The 18737-nt window shown below is 26.6% G+C and overlaps 1 protein-coding gene across 2 annotated transcripts in view; it reads right to left on the reverse strand.

The window, feature by feature from the left end:
• The window catches only part of LOC100212263 (DNA-directed RNA polymerase I subunit RPA2), an 89623-nt gene extending 71537 nt beyond the window's left edge, over positions 1-18086 (reverse strand). The window contains exons 1-3 of one of the 2 annotated variants that reach the window (XM_065810135.1): positions 17803-18086; positions 15027-15104; positions 3697-7667 (exon numbers count right to left, since the gene is read on the reverse strand). In XM_065810135.1, coding sequence (XP_065666207.1) covers positions 3858-7667; positions 15027-15104; positions 17803-17880 — 3966 coding nt within the window. In that variant the 5' untranslated portion in view covers positions 17881-18086 and the 3' untranslated portion in view covers positions 3697-3857. Of the gene's footprint in view, positions 1-3696; positions 7668-15026; positions 15105-17802 lie in introns of those variants that run through there. The other variant, XM_065810136.1, reaches the window with a different exon arrangement.
• Between the last annotated feature and the right edge of the window lie 651 nt (positions 18087-18737).

Genomic DNA, 18737 nt, shown 5'->3' on the forward strand with positions numbered 1-18737 from the left:
CCCTTTTTGAACCATTGGAAATATAAATAACGAAATCTTTTCGAAAGTAGATTTTTCTATTTCTTTTAGTTCAGCACCATTTATCATGAAATAAGAATATCTTTATTATATACACTAAAATTCATTATTTTATACTTCTTAAAATTCAACTCCAGTTTCCATTCAACCAACCATTCATCAAGTTTTTTTTGTATAACTTCGCAACTGGATCCCAAAAGAATTCAGTTACTTTATAGAACACATACACCTGTAAAAGCCTCAGAGAAAAAGATAAAATTTTATTAGAGCAGATGTTAGTTGAACAATTATCAAAAAAATTGGACAAGTGCTGAGTATAAAAGCAGGTAGTAAAGAGAAGGAAATTTTAGTCACTGATCACGTTTATCTCATATACTGTTTAAAATGTATACCATTTTAGAGGAGTTATTCATTTTATACTTAGTTAATATCTAATAATAGTTTATACTACTTTATTGAAAATATTTGTTTATTAGTTATGTTAGTTTATATTAAACCATAATGCATATCCTTTAACTGGAAATGATTGTTTATACTTAATTGATATTTAATTATAATTTATACCATATATATGGAACTATTCACTTTATAACTATTTTAAATATAATTACGATCTATTTTTTAGTGGAGTTTTAGTAAAGTTATTCGTTTTGTAGAAATGTAAACCGTTTTAGTAGAACTATTCATTTTATACTTAGCTTATATTTAATTATAATTTATACCCTTTAACTGGAAATTGTTTTATTATAATTCATATTTAGTTTTAGCTTATACCTTTTAAGTGGAGCAATTCGCTTTGTACTTAGTTTATTCAATTATAATTAGGGAAATATTCCTTTTATATTCAGTTAATATTAAATTATATGCTATGACCTTTGACAGGAAATATTTGTTATATACTAAGTATATATTTAATCTAACACCACATTATTGGAGTAATTTAAATTAAAAAAATGTATGCCATATTAGTGAAATTATTCGTTTTATACATAGTTTATATGTAATTTTAATGTATACCCTTAAGTTTATATTTTATTAAAATTTATTCAGTTTAGGCGGAATTATTCATTTTATATCTAGTTTATATTTAACTATGCTTTATACCTTTTAAACCTAGTTTATGTACAATTATAATTTTTACTGTTTTTGTGGAGTTATACACATAATAAAATTATTATTTAAGTAAAAATCTATATAAAATTTATTATTTAAATTTTATATAAAATAAATAAAGTATACATAAAACTATTATTTAAAATGTATGCCCTATTAGTGGAGTTATTAGTTTTATACTTAAGTTTATACTTAATTATAACTTATACCGGTTTTGTGGAGTTATTTATATTATGCTTAGTTTATATAAAATTATGATTTATACTGCTTTAGTTATTTGTTTTAAAAATGTATACCATTTTGGTGGAGTTATTTGTTTTATACTAAGTTTATCAATAATTATAATTAATACCCTACCGCTGGAAATATTTGTTATATACTTAGTTTATATTTAATCAGAATTCATGTTGTTATAATGGAACTATTTGTTTTACACTTAGTACAGACTTAATTATAATTCATACCATTTTAGTGGAGTTGATCGTTTTAGTGGAGTTACTTGTTTTATAAAACTATGTACCCTGGAAACATTCGTTTAACATTTAGTTTATATTCTCAAATGGCGATCAACAGAATAAATCAGTTTATCTTCACGCAACACAAAGTCATCAGTCTCAGATAAAAAATAGGACACATTTAATTAAAACTATAAGAATTTTTAAAATAAATATACAAAAACATTTTACAAAAACCAAAACAATTATAAATGATTGCCTTAGTTGTAGTAAATATGTGATAAACCAATTAACATGATATAACAAAACTACTCAATTTATTAGACATAAAGTACAACAACAAAGAAGCAGTATTACAACAAGCAATGAAAATAAACCTATATTATAAGGAGAGTGCGCGCATAACTACTTAAAAAAAGAGCATAAAAATACATCAGTGTTAAATAAGTTAAAAAATTATGTAGTATTATAACAGATTCTCTTCAGGAAATGGATATAGTATTGACCCTTATAATAAATCAATACTCTTCAGGAAATAAATATAATATTGACCCTTATAAGGATTCAATACTCTGGTATATAAAATTTTGAATGTTTTAATTCTTATTCCTAGAAACTCCCATTGGGGTATCATCCTCAAAACAATCAAGTAAAACCACCTCTTTCCCAACAGTTTCCACTCAAACAACCATTCATCAAGTTTTTTTTTGTCATTTTGAAATAATCTTGACTCAAAATAAATAGGGGCAATTATTTATTAAGAAATTTGCTATGAAACTGTTATGGTAACTGGTAAACTGTTATGAATATTAAAAAAAAAAAGAGTGGGCCAAGTAAAGAACCCCGAGGAACTCCACATAATACATTAATCTTATTTACTTTGTATTTTACTGTTACTACTCTTTACTTCTGATTAGATAAGAACGATTCCATCTATTTAAGATAAGAAAAATTCAACCCATTTAAAAGGCACACAAACAATGTCAATAATATGCCAATAAACCATATAATCAAATCTTATTATCAATGTCAATAAACCTTAGCATAGAATTTTATGTGTAATACTCTGTCAATCTGTTCTATATAATAAATTAACATTGAATTGAAAAAAAATTTTAATTAAAAATATTTTTAGGGGTACTCCAAAACTCTTGAACAATTAAGTATTTTTGTAATTGGTTCATATAGATGAAAGTCACATTTGTCACACATCAGCATTTCACAACATTCCTGCTAATTGTTGCTTTCATCGTTTAGTGAGACATAGCTCTTATTTCAAAAGTGACCAAAGTTATAGCATTTTAAAATTTCACTAATTCTTTAAAAAGAGAGTATTTAATGTCATAATAAGAAATCAACAGTAATGTTACAATTGTAACATAACGATTATGTTACATTAGAATATGATGATACAGTTACATAAATAACACAACTAATAAATTTTATGTTGCAGGTGATTTAGTAAAAGATAATCTTCTATAAAACTTTATTTTCTGATATTAATTTTGAAGTCTGGAAAAAAATTTAGTTCGGTTTTAAGCCAAGATCCTACCAAATTGACATTTTTCAAAAAAAAATTACTTAATATTTATAGCAAATATTTTTAGCTAACTATACCTTATCTAATTAAATAGCCTAATCTGACCAATATTTAGAATACAAAAAATCTAATATGCTATAATGCATAAAGGAATAGATGCAAATTGTGTACACTTTTAAAAATTTTTTTGAATTTAAAATCATAAATTATTCAGATTTATGCTATTTAGTGAAATGTATAGTAATCAATCAAAATTCTGTTTCGGTATCTATTTTCTATTTGAACCGGTACCAAAACTTTAGTTTCGGTACCTTTTAACAAATTTGGTATAAAGCAAAATTTTGGTTGAAAAATATACCAATCCAAAAAATTTGTAAGATTTTAAATTTTTATCTAATTTAAAAAACAGTTACGCTTGAGAATTTTCACAAAACACTTTGTGAAAATCCTCAAATATTTTGTATATAGCTCGAAAAAAAAAATTTCTTTTAACATTAGGAACCTTTATTTAACAAAACTTAAAAAATTTTGTAAACATTTTGACTATACCAAACTTAATACAAAGTTAAATGGTTTTTAAAATTATACTCTTTTTTTTTAAGTATAAAAAATACATTTGGAATTTCAGCTTTAACAAAACAAAAAAACAATTTATACATTTTTAAGAATTAAAATATTATGACTCTAAAGACTCAAACAATATGAATATTCAAAATGTTGTTTTTTTATTATTATGAAAGACAAACAAACAATAAATCTTCATTCAACAAATTTATACAGAGTCTGTGGTATGACTGTTTGCAACGTATACAATTTAATGGGTTTTTGCCAACTGGAAGTTTACATTTCCCACATGCTTGTATACTATCTAAAGCAATATGTTTCATGCAAAATTCAGTTAAGGTCCAAGTAATTATCTTCACAAATTGGCACATTTCAGCATTGGAGTCATCTACATTATTTCCAGTTGCAACTTGTTTTGCGTACCATAAGTTTCTAATGTCTAAAAATTGAATGTTCGATTCCAAAGTATATCTGGGTTGATATAATGGCCAAACTGCTGTTAAATAATCATTAAAGCCTACCTCAATCGTCATTAGTCCAACTAAGATTGAGTGAGCTGTTTTAATGCTTTGCGGAAATTCAATATATGCTTGATTTGGATTGAAGTACATAATATTTTTGTTACAAAGATCAATAATAAACATAGAATAAAAATCAGTTTCAATAAATTTCCATGGAATAAAAATAAATTTACATTTCTTGAGTTTATCAGCTTGCCAAAACCGTTGAGTATATGGTTGATTTGATCTTAAGGTATGCATTTGATTAGTTGGAATGTACAATAAGTTTTCATGGTTGCACAAGCAATAGAGATATGAATCAATTATTTCTTCTGACATATATCCTGGATGATAGTTTGGTATATTTTTAGACAATAAGGCTGTATCATTTTCAATTTGGTTAGGATCTAATGCTTTAAGATAAGCTAGAGAAAATGAATGTGGTCCATTAGTAATAACTGTTGACATATTTTTAATATTTTTTAAATTCAAATATGATAATTCAATTTCGTTGTAATTGTCATAAACAACACTAAAAAAATTTAATTGGTCTTGATCTTGTAGTGCATTAACAGTTAACTCTTGATTTGAGGAATGCTGACTTTCTATATTAATGTTGATGCTTTTTGATTTAGTTAAATTATATCTTTTTTTTTGGTGACCACTTATTTGTTTTTTAGGCTGAATGGAAAAGTCTGTATAAGGTTCAATATCTACCATAACTGGGGAGCTAATGCGCATGACTTTTTTTTCCTTTGAATGTTTTACAAACGCCTTAAAATCAGATAAATCTTTTTCTACAATTTTTCTTTTTTTACAGTTCACATCAACCTCTTTATTTTGACCAATACTGTCAATAACTGTACATTCATCAATAACTTTCTTAAGACCAACTTCAATGAAATCAAGAGAATATTTCTGAATATTTTCTCTTTCAAGAAATTTATAAAGTTTTACTAATTCAAGCTTAATTTTCTTTATTTTCTCTACCCTTTGTGCTTTTATAGGCCCTGCTGATTTCAACTGATTAGAAGTATTTGCTTTACAATCGTTTACACTGGAACTAGTATTTATAAGATTAATATGTGTAGTATTAACTTTACTTGTACTTGTTCCATCATTTTTTGTGGAATCTTCTTCAGGATTTGATTGATTAATGCCAATTCGAATACTATGTACTTTGTGTATATGGCGACAAGGAGTTATACACTCTCTTTCACAAGAGCAATGGTATAAATGACTACATAAACCAAAACATGCTAGTTTAAGACATCTTTCACGACAAAAATCCATGTCACAAACATCTGCTTTCCAAGTGACAACAAATGTTTCTTCTTTTAAAGTCTGCAAATCAGCTGGATCGTAGTTAATAGTTTTCACCTGCCATGAGTTATCAGTATTATAATTGTCAATAACGTCAGAGGTTTTAATCTTCATACCAAGCACATGTTCAGAAGACTTTTCCTCTTGTTCAGGGGGATTAAGCATGAGGTTTAAACCCCTGTTAAAATAATCTTCATGCTCAAATTTTAAAACAAGCTCTAATATATCATCAACTATTTTGGGTTTATTAGTTAATTTCATTTCTTTTTTAACTCTATCAAAAATACGATCTCCATAAAGTAGCTCATCACAGTCAGATTCAGGAGTGTTTCTATAGCATGAAGTCCACACTTCTGGTTGACTCATATAATTAGATACAAAAAATGCTATAAAATTTGGGCAACGAATCTGGTAGTTACTTATAAACTCAGCAGCAATGCTATGAAATTTGTTTATATTAGGTTCTTCTAATATTGTAAGAAAAATAAAATATAACTCTTGTTGTAATACTTCGTCACCTAAGCATTCTTCATGTATTTTTTGGCACCAAGCACGATGAAGATTCCACTTGCATAGCAAGTGTTTAACATCATCACCAAACACACTTCGAAAGGCATAATATTCATTGCAAGAATTCTCAGTCATAACTGCATTTATTTTGAAATCTGCAACTTGAACTTTAATTTGATGGAAAAAATAAAAAAGAACTGTTTCATCCCGAGAATTAGAAATTAAATAAGCAACTGGATAACCTTTATTATACTCGTCCAATACTTTTAATGTAACAATATAATGTACAGGAGTTATGATAGCATCAGTAATATCTATCAGCAAAATTCGATGGCCATGTTTTAAAAGCATTTCTTTTTGTTCTTTTGTTTGAATACCAATGAGTAGCAAATCGAGTGCACCGCTCAATTGATCTATTTCTTCTGGACCAACTTCAATTGGCGAACCAGAATCTTTAAAGAGAATTACAGGATTATATGTTTCATCCAATAGTTTTTGAACTTGTATAGCATATGGCTCAGCATCAAGGATACAACTTTTAGAGGCAGCAGGTTCCTTTATCTGCATTCTCTTAGCTATAGTTCGAATATTAACTAGTGTAACAAACTGACGCTTTGATGGAGCAAAATTTTCACCCCGTTCTTCACGAAGATTATCTAAACTTTTAAGTTCTTTATAAACTTCCTCTGATGATTTGCCAGACAACAATTTTTCACGAATTTCATTACGCAATCTATCAGGCATTCTTCTATATAAAAAATCTTGAAAGCTCATTTTGTGATTATGCGACTTACAATACTGAACAGTAACCTTACCACTTGGCTTATCTAGTCTAGCTCTCATTCTAGCAGGGCATATTTTTGAGCCTATAACTAAATCTTTATATTTTTTCTTGTGAGATCCTTTGTACTTATAACCAGCTTTACCTTCACGCTGACATGTAAAATTAGTTAATGAATAATACTTAGCATTAGTATGAGTAGAATTTTTAGAAAAATGAACAAAGTTGGCATCTTCTTCTTTTTCTTTCCACAAAATAAATTCATCCCAGCAATTGAACACCAAATCTTCTTGCAAACAACTTACACCATGGACATCTTTCAAATGATCTATCATTTTTTGACGATGATAAAATATTTCATTACAATCAGGATGAATACATCTACTAGTAGCCTTTTGCAATGGTAATGAACCTTTATCATGAACAGTTTGCAGGTGTTTTCGCAAAACAGATTTTGTAGGATATGTCAAATTGCAATCAGTACATCTATATTTTGATTGAGTAGATGGCACTTGAAGTTCTACATTTTCAAATTCATCACAAGCTTCAAATTCGATTTCATCACCATTGTCATCTTTAAGAGGTATATTATCATTGCTAGTTACTATAGTTGAGCTTTGACTAGAGTTAATATAAGGAACTTTACCTAAACAAACATCGTTTTCATGAAGTAAATTTAAATTATTTTCTTGAACAGTATTAGTTAATTCACTCGAATTATAAATTGATATATGCTTTGCTTGAAAATCATCATGAGAAAGATCTGAATTAGCCTTGTGATGCATTGAACCAACAATTGAATGTATTGCTGCATCGTGTTCAGAAACTTCTTGACTTCTTTCAACCAATACTTCATCAGCAACCTATAAATAGGTTGAATTGTGTCAAAGCTCATTCAGTAACTACAAGCAGCAATTCTTCAGTGTTTCTAATATAAAAACTTAGTTGCTAACCATATATACCAAGGTATAAGTTTACCTATTGCACAGAGCACAATAATTATAATAAGTACAATCACATTAGTTGTTGCTAATCTAATTTAATAATTTCAAGCAAATACAAACTGCTGTTTTTAACTCGTCAAAGTAAAAATCACTTTTTTTATTATTTTTGTTTAATTTAAAAAAAAAATTATTTTTTTATTTCAAACTAATTTGCAAGCCTATGGTTATCCATTGAGAAACAATTTTGTAAACCATTTTTAAGAATATTGTGTACAAAAACATACATATATTTACATTATTAACTGTTAAAATATTTCTGATAATTTATGGTTAATTTTAAGAATCAAACAATTTATAAATTAGACAACTAATAAAACATAATACATTTTCAGACCTCAAAGAAAACTTATACATTGGTATAAATAGTATACAATTTATAAAAAACATATTCATGTTTTTAAATAACTATTGCAAGGTTAACCTAATAAATAAATAAAACTAGAATTTTGTGTCTATCTATGTGTGTATCTCTCTTTCTCTTTCTTTCTTTCTTTCTCTCTCTCTCTCTTTATTTATTTATATATATATATATATATATATATATATATATATATATATATATATATATATATATATATATATATATATATATATATATATATATATATATATATATATATATATATATATATATATATATATATATATATATATATATATACACACACATAATATTTATGTGTATTTGATTAAAGTATACACATAATCAGAGGTGGAAAGTAGTGAATCATATTTACTCACGTTTCTATAATTAAGTAGTTTTTTGTGAATTTTTACTTTTTAAGATGTTTTTTTTTAAATGTTTACTTTCTACTTAAGTTTTTCTTTTTTTCAAAATTATTTTCATTTTCTTTAAATTATTTTCATTTTCTTTAAATTACTTTCATTTTGCTACATTTTAAAATCATATATCTTACTGAGTAAAAAAATTTATTGCGTATTAGTATTTAATTTCACAAAAAGTATGGTTTAATTTAAAAAAAAACATGAAAAATAACTTAATATTTTCAATTAATTATATATCCTACTTACACAATTATTAGCTTTATTTTGAAGATGTTCCTTTTAAACGCTCCTAGTATTTAAGAAAAAAATTATTTATTCAAAGCATATATGCATTCATATATGCATAGCATGCAAAACCTTTGCAAAATATAATAAATTCGCCAATTCTATTTTTCTGCAAATTTTAGAAGAATGAAGTAAAAAACATGCTTTAACTGATAAACATGAGTATTAAATTATGACTTATTTTTATATCGTGTTATATCTATTAATAAATGCACATTCAAAAATATTAGTTAAATATAATAATTGTAAAGAAATACAGAAGAAAGTACTTAAGTACAAAATTTTGTTACTCATTTTTTCCACCTCATTGTGTGTATACATACAACCAGACACAAAACAATTTAAAGGGATCCCAAAGTGTTGAGACAAGTTGTGTTCATAACAAAAAGAATGTGTAAAATAAAAATGTTAAAAATTGTTCTAAATAATTTGACCACATTTTGAATTTACAATTCAATTATTTTTAATTGTTTAGAATTTTGCAATTCACAATTGAGATATTTTAGGGATAAAAATGATTATCATGTCACGAGGAAAAAACATTACAGCCTGAGATAATGCTATTCAAAATGTGACATGATGAACATTATGGTTTCCATTTGTAGCTTTTGTTAATCTAATAATAATAATATTCAACTAATTTGAACATATTCATCAATATTTTTAATTTGAACATATTTATCAATATTTTTTAATTAAAAATTTTAATTTTACAATTTTTATTTAGAAAGTATTTATCAAAATGTTTAAATTGATAAATTTTGATAATTTGCATATGGATACAAAGGTAATTTTGTTATATTTTGCATTTAGATTTTGATAACTAAAAAGTTAAAATGTCAGCAACTCCATACCAATTAGAACCTCTTAAAAAAAAGAAAAAGAAAACCTGTATGGATAAAAAAAAAAAATAGCTGACAACTGTATAAGCTATGAAAATTAAAATTTTGATTTTAGAAAAGTTAGGGGTGAGTAAAACTGGATATCCGGACCAGTTTATGGTGCATTTCATATTTTTTTCTTACCAAAAAATTAATTAGTTTAGTAAAAAATGCACTTTATAAAAATATATAAAAAACTGTTTTTGAAAAATTAAAAGTATATCAAAATTAAATTTTTAGGCAATACACATAAGAAATCTGCAATACAGTTTTAAAAAAGTTTAAAATGTTTGTTTCTCTTAACAAAGATAAAATAAAAACTTTGAACATTTTTTTAATGAATTCAATAGTTTTTATTTAGTTCTAACATATTACTTACTAAATGAATAATTATCAAATTATTTTTTTTTTTTTTTTTTTTTTTTTTTTTTTTTTTAAACATCTTCGCTTCCAACAAGGCTGCAAGCAGCCACTAATTAAAGTTGGAAGTTACTGTAAGAGAAAAGATGAAGATTGTAGAGCAAGATAACGATTGACGGACGATTTAAAAGATTGCAAATTATATAAATCAGGAAAGCAAGATGAAGGAAGCGAATTCCAAAGAGCTGATGTTCGAGGAAAAAAACTAGACGAATAAGCGTTTTTGGAGCACTTAGGAACAGTCACAGAAAAAGGATGACACTTAATTGAATGACGAGTAACACGAGAATGAATTTTAGTAGATGGCACAAGAGACGCTAGCTCTTTCGAGCAGTGCCCATTATAGTATTTGTAGAAAAGAGAAAGAGAAGCAACATTACGACGATGTGATAATGGTTGAAGGTTGGCTGCAAGAGCAGGTCCAACTATGTTTACAATGCGTTTTTGCACCTTGTCTAAAAGAGAAAGGGCATCATTAGAAGATCCGCCCCAGATATGGCAACAGTATTCCATACAAGGCCGGATTTGAGATTTATAGAGGTAGAGAATAGAATCCAGAGTAAGAAAGTGGCGAGCTCGATAAAGAGATGCAACCTTAGCAGATGCTAATTTTGCAACCGATTTGATATATGGTTTCCAAGAAAGATTGGAAGTAAGAGTTAATCCTAGAAGATGAAGAGTAGGTGACTCATCGAGTACATCACCGTTCATAAATATAGGAAGATCTAAATTATTGCGATAACGATTGGCTGAAAAAAATTGAGTTTTATCTGAATTAAAGTTCACCAGCCACTGTGAGCCCCATGCTGTAGCAGAAGTGAGATCCTTTTCAAGCTCAAATGCCCCCTCCAGGCAATCAGAGGGTGTTGGTTTCTTATCACGACAAGAATAAATGGTAGTATCATCAGCAAACAATGCCACCTTAGATGTGAGAATATCTGGAAGATCGTTAATGTAAATTAAAAAGAGTATAGGGCCAAGGATAGAACCTTGAGGAACCCCTGAAGTTACAGAATAAGAAGAAGAGTGTTGTCCATCGAGGACAACTTTTATGCTACGATTGGAAAGGAAGGATTCAATGATCTTAAAGATGTTGCCGGATACACCATAAGAAGAAAGCTTATGGAGAAGACCAGCATGCCAAACTTTATCAAACGCTTTTGAAATGTCAAGAGCGATGGCCTTAACCTCTCCACCTTCATCTAATGCACGATAAAACCTGTCAGTTATTACTGTTAGCAAATCAGCTGTAGAACGAGAAGATCGAAATCCATATTGATGGTCAGAAAGTAAGTTATTAGATTCAAGATGAGAAATTAAGTGTTTGTTAATTAAAGATTCAAAAACCTTGTTTATGATAGGAAGAAGACTTATGGGACGGTAGTTAGACGAATCAGATCACTCCCCAGAATTTTTGAAGATAGGGATAACAGATGCGGCTTTCCAGCAGGCTGGAAAACAAGACTCTGATAAGCACTTGTTGAATAGTTTTGAGAGTATAGACGACAGCTCTGGAGAACACTTCTGCAAGACAATAACAGGTATGTTGTCTGGGCCACAAGCTGTAGAAGAGTCTAGACAGGAAATCACTTTAGATACAGATGCTGAAGTGATATGAATGTCAAGCAATGAATCAACCTGTTTGTTGGCAATATCAGGTAGAACGCAATTAGTGGAATCAAGAGATGATATTGATGAAAAGTTTTTAGCAAACAGTTCGGCTTTGTCTTTAGGTGAGGTGACAAAGTCTGAACCATACAAGAGAGGTGGAATTATAGATTTGCCCTTATTATTGATATTATTAAAGATTCTCCAGAAGTCACGAGAGCCTAATTTTTGAGATGAGATACGAGATTTCATGACCTGAGAATAGCGGGTTTTGGCGTTAGACAAAACTTTTTTACAGTTGTTTCTAGCAGTAATGAAAAGACGTCTGTTTTCTGGAGAATTGTTTTGCTGATAAATATGGAAGTAACGGTTTCGATTGGCAATCGCAGCAGCACAGTGTGAGGAAAACCATGGAGGAGAGTGAGGCTTGACCTGGAATCGTCGAGAGGGAATTAAAAGATTCCATGCCAGCCTGAATCCACGAAGTTATATAAGAAGGACATTTGTCGACAGGAAGTTGAAAGATTTCTACCCAAGGGCCATCACGAAGAAAATCACGGAAAGAATCCCAGTCAGCTTTACTGTAGTTGTAAGAGGTTCGATAGTAGGGGTATTCAGGTGATGAAGAAGAATGAGATATTAGTTTTAAAGAGATCAAACTGTGATCAGAAGCACCTAAGGGTGAATGTGGAGAAATTAATTTAAATATATATAAACAATATTCTAAAGTTGTAAAAAATACAATTTTAAGAACATATCTGTAAAGACATCTATTTACAGCTTAACTTCATAAGTTTATTGGTGTCTATTTTAAAAACTTTAATTTATTTTCAGCATTCATTTCTTGCCTTTTGTGTCAATATCTTGTTAACATTACCAAGTAGCTATTTTCAAAGCCACAAGTGTTTTAAAAACACATCAGCACAAACAACAACTTTAATACCTTAATAGTTTTAATATATTCTATAACTATAATAAAGATAAATAGTGTATTTGTATTTCTAATTAGTTTATTATATAATTCTAACTAGTGTATTTAAATGATACTAATGTTAAAATAAATAATAAGAATAAAAACCTTTGATAAAAACGTCATAAAAAAAACTAAACAAAAAAAGAATTAAATAACTACCTTAAGTTATACTTTGTTATTTATGAACATTTAATTCTGCTATGATTATGAAAATTTACAGACAACCGTGCAAAAAGCTAAAAAATAAATTCATTTTATGCTGATTACCAATGTCGATTGGGCTTGAGCCAGCGCTGAACCTCAAACCATTTGATAATGAAATAGAACATTCATAATCAGACATAAAATTCTTGTTTTTTTAATAAGTATAAAAAAAACAGATTAGATCTGGATATTCGATTTTTTAATAATTCTTGATCCAAATCTGGATCCCAATTTATAGAAAAAAACAGATTGAATAGCCATTCCTTTTTTTTTGGTTAGATATCCAAATTTGGATATCTAACCAAAAAAAAAGGATTGGATTTTTTATATTAAATTTTGGACCAGAAATTAGGATATGCAGTTATTTGGATATTTTTGCTGATCTCTAACTAAAATGTCAAATTTAAATCCTTGGAATGTTGGTGCTAAACAATGATGCAAATATGGATAGTGTACAACTATACCACTTGAAAAAGAATGTCTTTGTGGTGTTGATATAAAGAAAATAAATATCGTTACAGGTATTACAGATTAAGTAACATTTTTAAAATTATAAACCAATGAACGTGATATTAAAAAAATTGACAACTAAAAGTTTTCCATTACACAATTTGTTTTAAAATTGACTCAATAATGCTACGCTTTTTTGCAATTTCATTTGCAAGAACCATTTAATTTTAAAAATAAGTTAATGAAATTTTTAAAACATGTTTTACAAAATAAATTTCATTAACTAATGACTAAACAGGAATTTGGAGAACATTTGTACCTGATGAAAATTTTAGCAAATCAATGCTGTTAATTAAACTTTTATATGATTAATAAAAAAAAATTTTTTTAACAGAATCTTGATAAGGATAATAATCATTCAATATTAAATATAACACAAAACTAATTTATAGCAACAGACAAGCCTAAAATATCGGAAATACTTTTTACATATTTTTAATATGAATTTGGCAAAAATTAGAAAATAAAATAACTAAATTAATTTTTTAGTAATTTATTATGAAAAAAGAATTCTATATAATAATAAGTAACGAAACAAATTCTTTAGTAATCTATGATGAAAAAAAAATCAAGTATTTGAAGAAAAAAATAATTTCTCATCAAAATACAACTATGTCACACATTAAGACTCTTCGGAATTAAATGCCCTTAAATAAATTATTAAGTCTGTAGATTGTAGCGTATTTTTATACACTTCAAAATCACATTAAAATGAAGATGGCGAGCTTTTTCATGGTATCCATTTATTATTTTGTTTTAATCAAAAAAATTCAGCCCAAACATGTTTTTTAAACATTCTCTTTATTATGAACACAACTTGTCTTGGCACTTTGGAATCCTTTTAAAGTGTTGGTTTATATATTATTTACACTTTAATAAAAATTATTGGATAACAAAAAATTAAAGTATTTGTTAACAAACAATCAGAGCTCCCAAATATATAATTTATTAACTTAATAAAAAACTACACAAACAAAATTTTTTGCTACACCATATAAAAAATAAAACCTAATTAAAGAAAAGCAAAAAAAATTTTGTTGCAAATAAAAAAAAAAATAAAAAAAAGGTATTTAAAAGATACTAAAAAAGTTATTAATTAGCGGGACAGACTGTAAATGCATAAAACTTGCATATTTTAAGGCTGACAGTGATAAGCAAAGGAACAAACTATGAACTTTTATACAAATTCCTTTGAAGATTAATTTAGAAACTAAAAAAAATAAAGACTACACTACAATTGTTTTTAAATCATTAAATTTAACTTGTGAATAAAAACATATATATTATTTTTATTCACAAGGCATGTATTTACCCCTTCATTAAAATAACATTAAAAATGTTAACTACTTCATTAAAATACAGCTTAAAATACCTTTATAGCTATTTAAAAACTAAATAAATACCAAACAAAAATGTTTTTAGTTTAACATAAATAGTGGTTGGTGTTCATTAAAAACAGAGCAGCAATAAACTAGTGAGAAGTACTTTAATTCAACTTAAATTTATAAAAATAAATTTAAAAAACTGTTTTGTTGACAAGATAATACTTACTTTTACAGCTTCATTTAAACCATTTTCTAAAATATAATTAAACGATTCAATGTGTGGTTGAATAAATTCTTGCAAGGCCTATAAAAATACAAAACCATAAAGGACACTTTAAAAAGTTAAAATTATTTATAAAATATTAACTTAGTATGTGGAGTGTGTGTTTGTGTGTGTGTGTGTGTATATATATATATATATATATATATATATATATATATATATATATATATATATATATATATATATATATATATATATATATATATATATACATACATATGTGTGTGTATATATAACAACCCAAGGAATTAGAAAAAATGAGGTTGGCAAAACTTTGCCGACCTCAATCTTATAGAGGTCTTATATAGAGATAAATCTTATAGAGGTCTTATATATCGGCAATTTTATAAAGGTCTAATAGGATCAGGTCAGCAAAAATTATTTGATACAAAGGTCTGACCTTAAAACATAGAAACTAGATTGGCAGTTTTTTGCCAACCTCAAACACTTTCAGGTCAGCAGTTAGGTCAGCATTGCCGAATGTTAACGCTAATTCAGAGGGTTGATATATACATATATATATATATATATATATATATATATATATATATATATATATATATATATATATATATATATATATATATATATATATATATATATATGTATGACTTAATTAGGTGTATAGCTTAATGTATTTTGCACACTTTAAATTCTAAAATGCCAACTTGATCTAGACTGTATTTTCAGCAAATCAAAAAAAAAATAATATAAAAATTAATTTTTTTTTGTTACTAGTGCATGCTGAAACCTAAAACCTCAGTCAATGTTTCTACTGAAGCTCCTGCAAATGGCCACTTCAAAATGATGTCATCAATGATGCTTTATGCAAGACAAATAATGCAAAGAAATGAATGATCAAATTAATAAAACTTTAATTTATACCAAAATTTAAATTACAGGAAGTCATAATTGTCTTAACTACTGTAAATTTTCACAAATTTGTGAAATATGCCGACACTATTATATAAAGAATTCTTTAGAATTGTATACTTCTGGTATTTTTTTAAATATATTTTTAAAGGGAGGATTTAACATAACTATTTTATTATTTGCTTTTACAGTTTTTTTAGGAGAAACTTATTTTCATGCCTGCATTTAGAAATCAATTCCAATTTTTTGTTTCAATCCAGAGTTTTAAAATTTGAAATCTAAGAGCCATTTTGCAGTCATTTTAGTAATTTAATAATAATTAGACCATAAAATCACACAACAACTTTTGGATTGCATTCTTGTAATGATAAAAAGACATAAAAAGACATCATCTGAAAGTTGATCTTGTAAAAAAAGAAAAAGAAATGGGGTTCAATTAGAGATAGTATTTGCTAAAGTAGTAGCTGCTCAAGAAGACTTGACTTAAAACTGACAAGCAATAAAATCTTTCAAGCTTTTTTTTTTTCCAGCTTGTCTGAATCTACTTGGAAATTATAAGGATGGTGCAACTTTCAGTAGAGGATCAAAAGAAATCAATATATCCCTGATATACATTTTAGTTTTTTTTTTTTGCAATGTTGAAAAAATTAACTTTATTTAATTCAAGTTTAAGATTTAAATTGTATGTGATTTAAATTTTTCCTCAAGCTTATTTGGGATGATATTCCTAGAAAACGAGAATTTCCTTTCACTATGTAAACTTAGTGGAAAGCATAACTGTTCGTTTGCAGTACTAAAAACATATTTACGAGTATTATCAACAACATTGTTCAACCTATAGACAAGTACAATAATATTGTGAAATGAACAAACAACCCTTATTATTAAATGTTTTAGAATAAAGAACATACTTTTAATTTATTTATAGTTATTTTTAAACCTTTTTTTGAGCTTATGCAGAGTGATCAACCTGAGTCCATTCATAAAACAGTTCATTTTACAGACCAGGAAAAAGAAAATCATAATGATAACTTGTGCAGGCTTAAGACTTTTAAAGGTAGCTTATTAAAACAGTTTTCTGAAAATTATATGCCTGAGCAAAATGTTTCTGTAGAGAAGTCTCTCCCTCTCAAAGGTCATTTAAAGTGTCTAGTTTTTATTTAAGATCTACTTAATTAATTAAGAGAAGAAATAACTTTTATATGATTACATAATTTTTTATTATTTTGGAAAATTCCCTTGTTTTCTTTTATTCATTTATAACTCTTTGCTATTTCCTTAAAATCTGTTACAAAAAGTATGTTATGTGCAAGCTATCTTTTAAACATTTAAGTTGGTCATAACTAAAACCTTTGACAATTTAAAATGTAAAATTAATTTACTATAAGTTCTTGAACAAACTTATAAATATACTCTGAAAATGCCTGATGCGAAACAAAAAATACTCAAAGATTTAATAAAGTTAATAAATGTAATTGCTATTTCAATTTTAATAGCATTTCATAAATAATTGGTTAGTTTTAAGGCAAAAGTTTAGTTCTTTAACTTAAGGAATATAAAATTAGATACTTAAATTATATTCCAAAAAATAATAACTTTTCACCACACTAGATAACTTCTAAATTTAACTAAATTTTGTACGACACTTCGAAAAATCCGGAGCATATCAGGATAGAAGGGACTATGATATTTAAATTCATTAGTTATAAATTTTAGAAAATATTAAATGAAAAATATGAAGAAAAAATTTTAAAAAGTGTTTCGAGTTACATCAAACAGTAACGATAAAGAAATAAGACTAAACAGATTATTGGCCTGGTAATGGAAAAGTTTTACATCTTTATACCTTGTTTTGATTATCTAGTGGCTTTCCCGCCACAAATTCTTGAGAAGTTAGATGTTTTAAATCGGAGGTGCACGCCATGTCTACTATGATCTAATTTTTGGACCATTTTGCGGAAAAATTTCAACTTTCTGCTTTTTAATTATTTTACGGGTCTTCGTTTTTAAATAAAATATCCTCTTTAAACTTTTAAAAAAATAAAAAAATTGTGTTTTTTCAAATTAGCTCAATACTTTTTTATTTTTTTCAAAATTTTGTTTAGATTATTTTCTTTTAATTTTTCTTGTAGTTAGTTTTTACTAAAAAAAAAACTTTGTCTCCCGTGTTAACGTATATTTGTCATTTGAGCATTTTAACAGTATTTATTAGCAGGGTGTTTGTAAAAAGTAAACTTTAAATTTTATAAATTTGAATTATATTGATAAAAAAATTATTTTACAACAAATTGTTCAGCGTGTGATTTTTTGCATAATAAGTTCATCAATTTTTTTTTAACTTGTAATAAGTTTAAATTTATTTCAATAAATAATAACAAACGGCCTTTATCTAAGTATGCATGGATGCTCAGAGGTCGTAATGTATATAAAGTTTCGATTAACCAAATCAATAAACATAAATTGCGTGACGCATAATAGTTATGTGAGCCTATCAACCCCAATAATTTTCTCCCTTAGTGAATTGAAAATGTTGATGAAGAACGATTGCCTAAACATGTAATTAACTTGTCGTCGTTTATTGTAAATATTATAATGAAACACCGTGCGGTTTTGTTATTAAATTATTTAATTAAAATTTTTAAACTTAATATTAAAACAACACACATAATATAGGTATTGACCGTGTGTATTAAACATTTGGAAAACATAAAATAAATTTAATGTATTTAATCTTTTTAAAAGTTTGATTAAAACTGCTTTTATATATACATATATTTTTTT

The sequence above is a fragment of the Hydra vulgaris genome, chromosome 11 (genome assembly GCF_038396675.1).
Source record: "Hydra vulgaris chromosome 11, alternate assembly HydraT2T_AEP".
Taxonomy (NCBI): Eukaryota; Metazoa; Cnidaria; class Hydrozoa; order Anthoathecata; family Hydridae; genus Hydra; species Hydra vulgaris.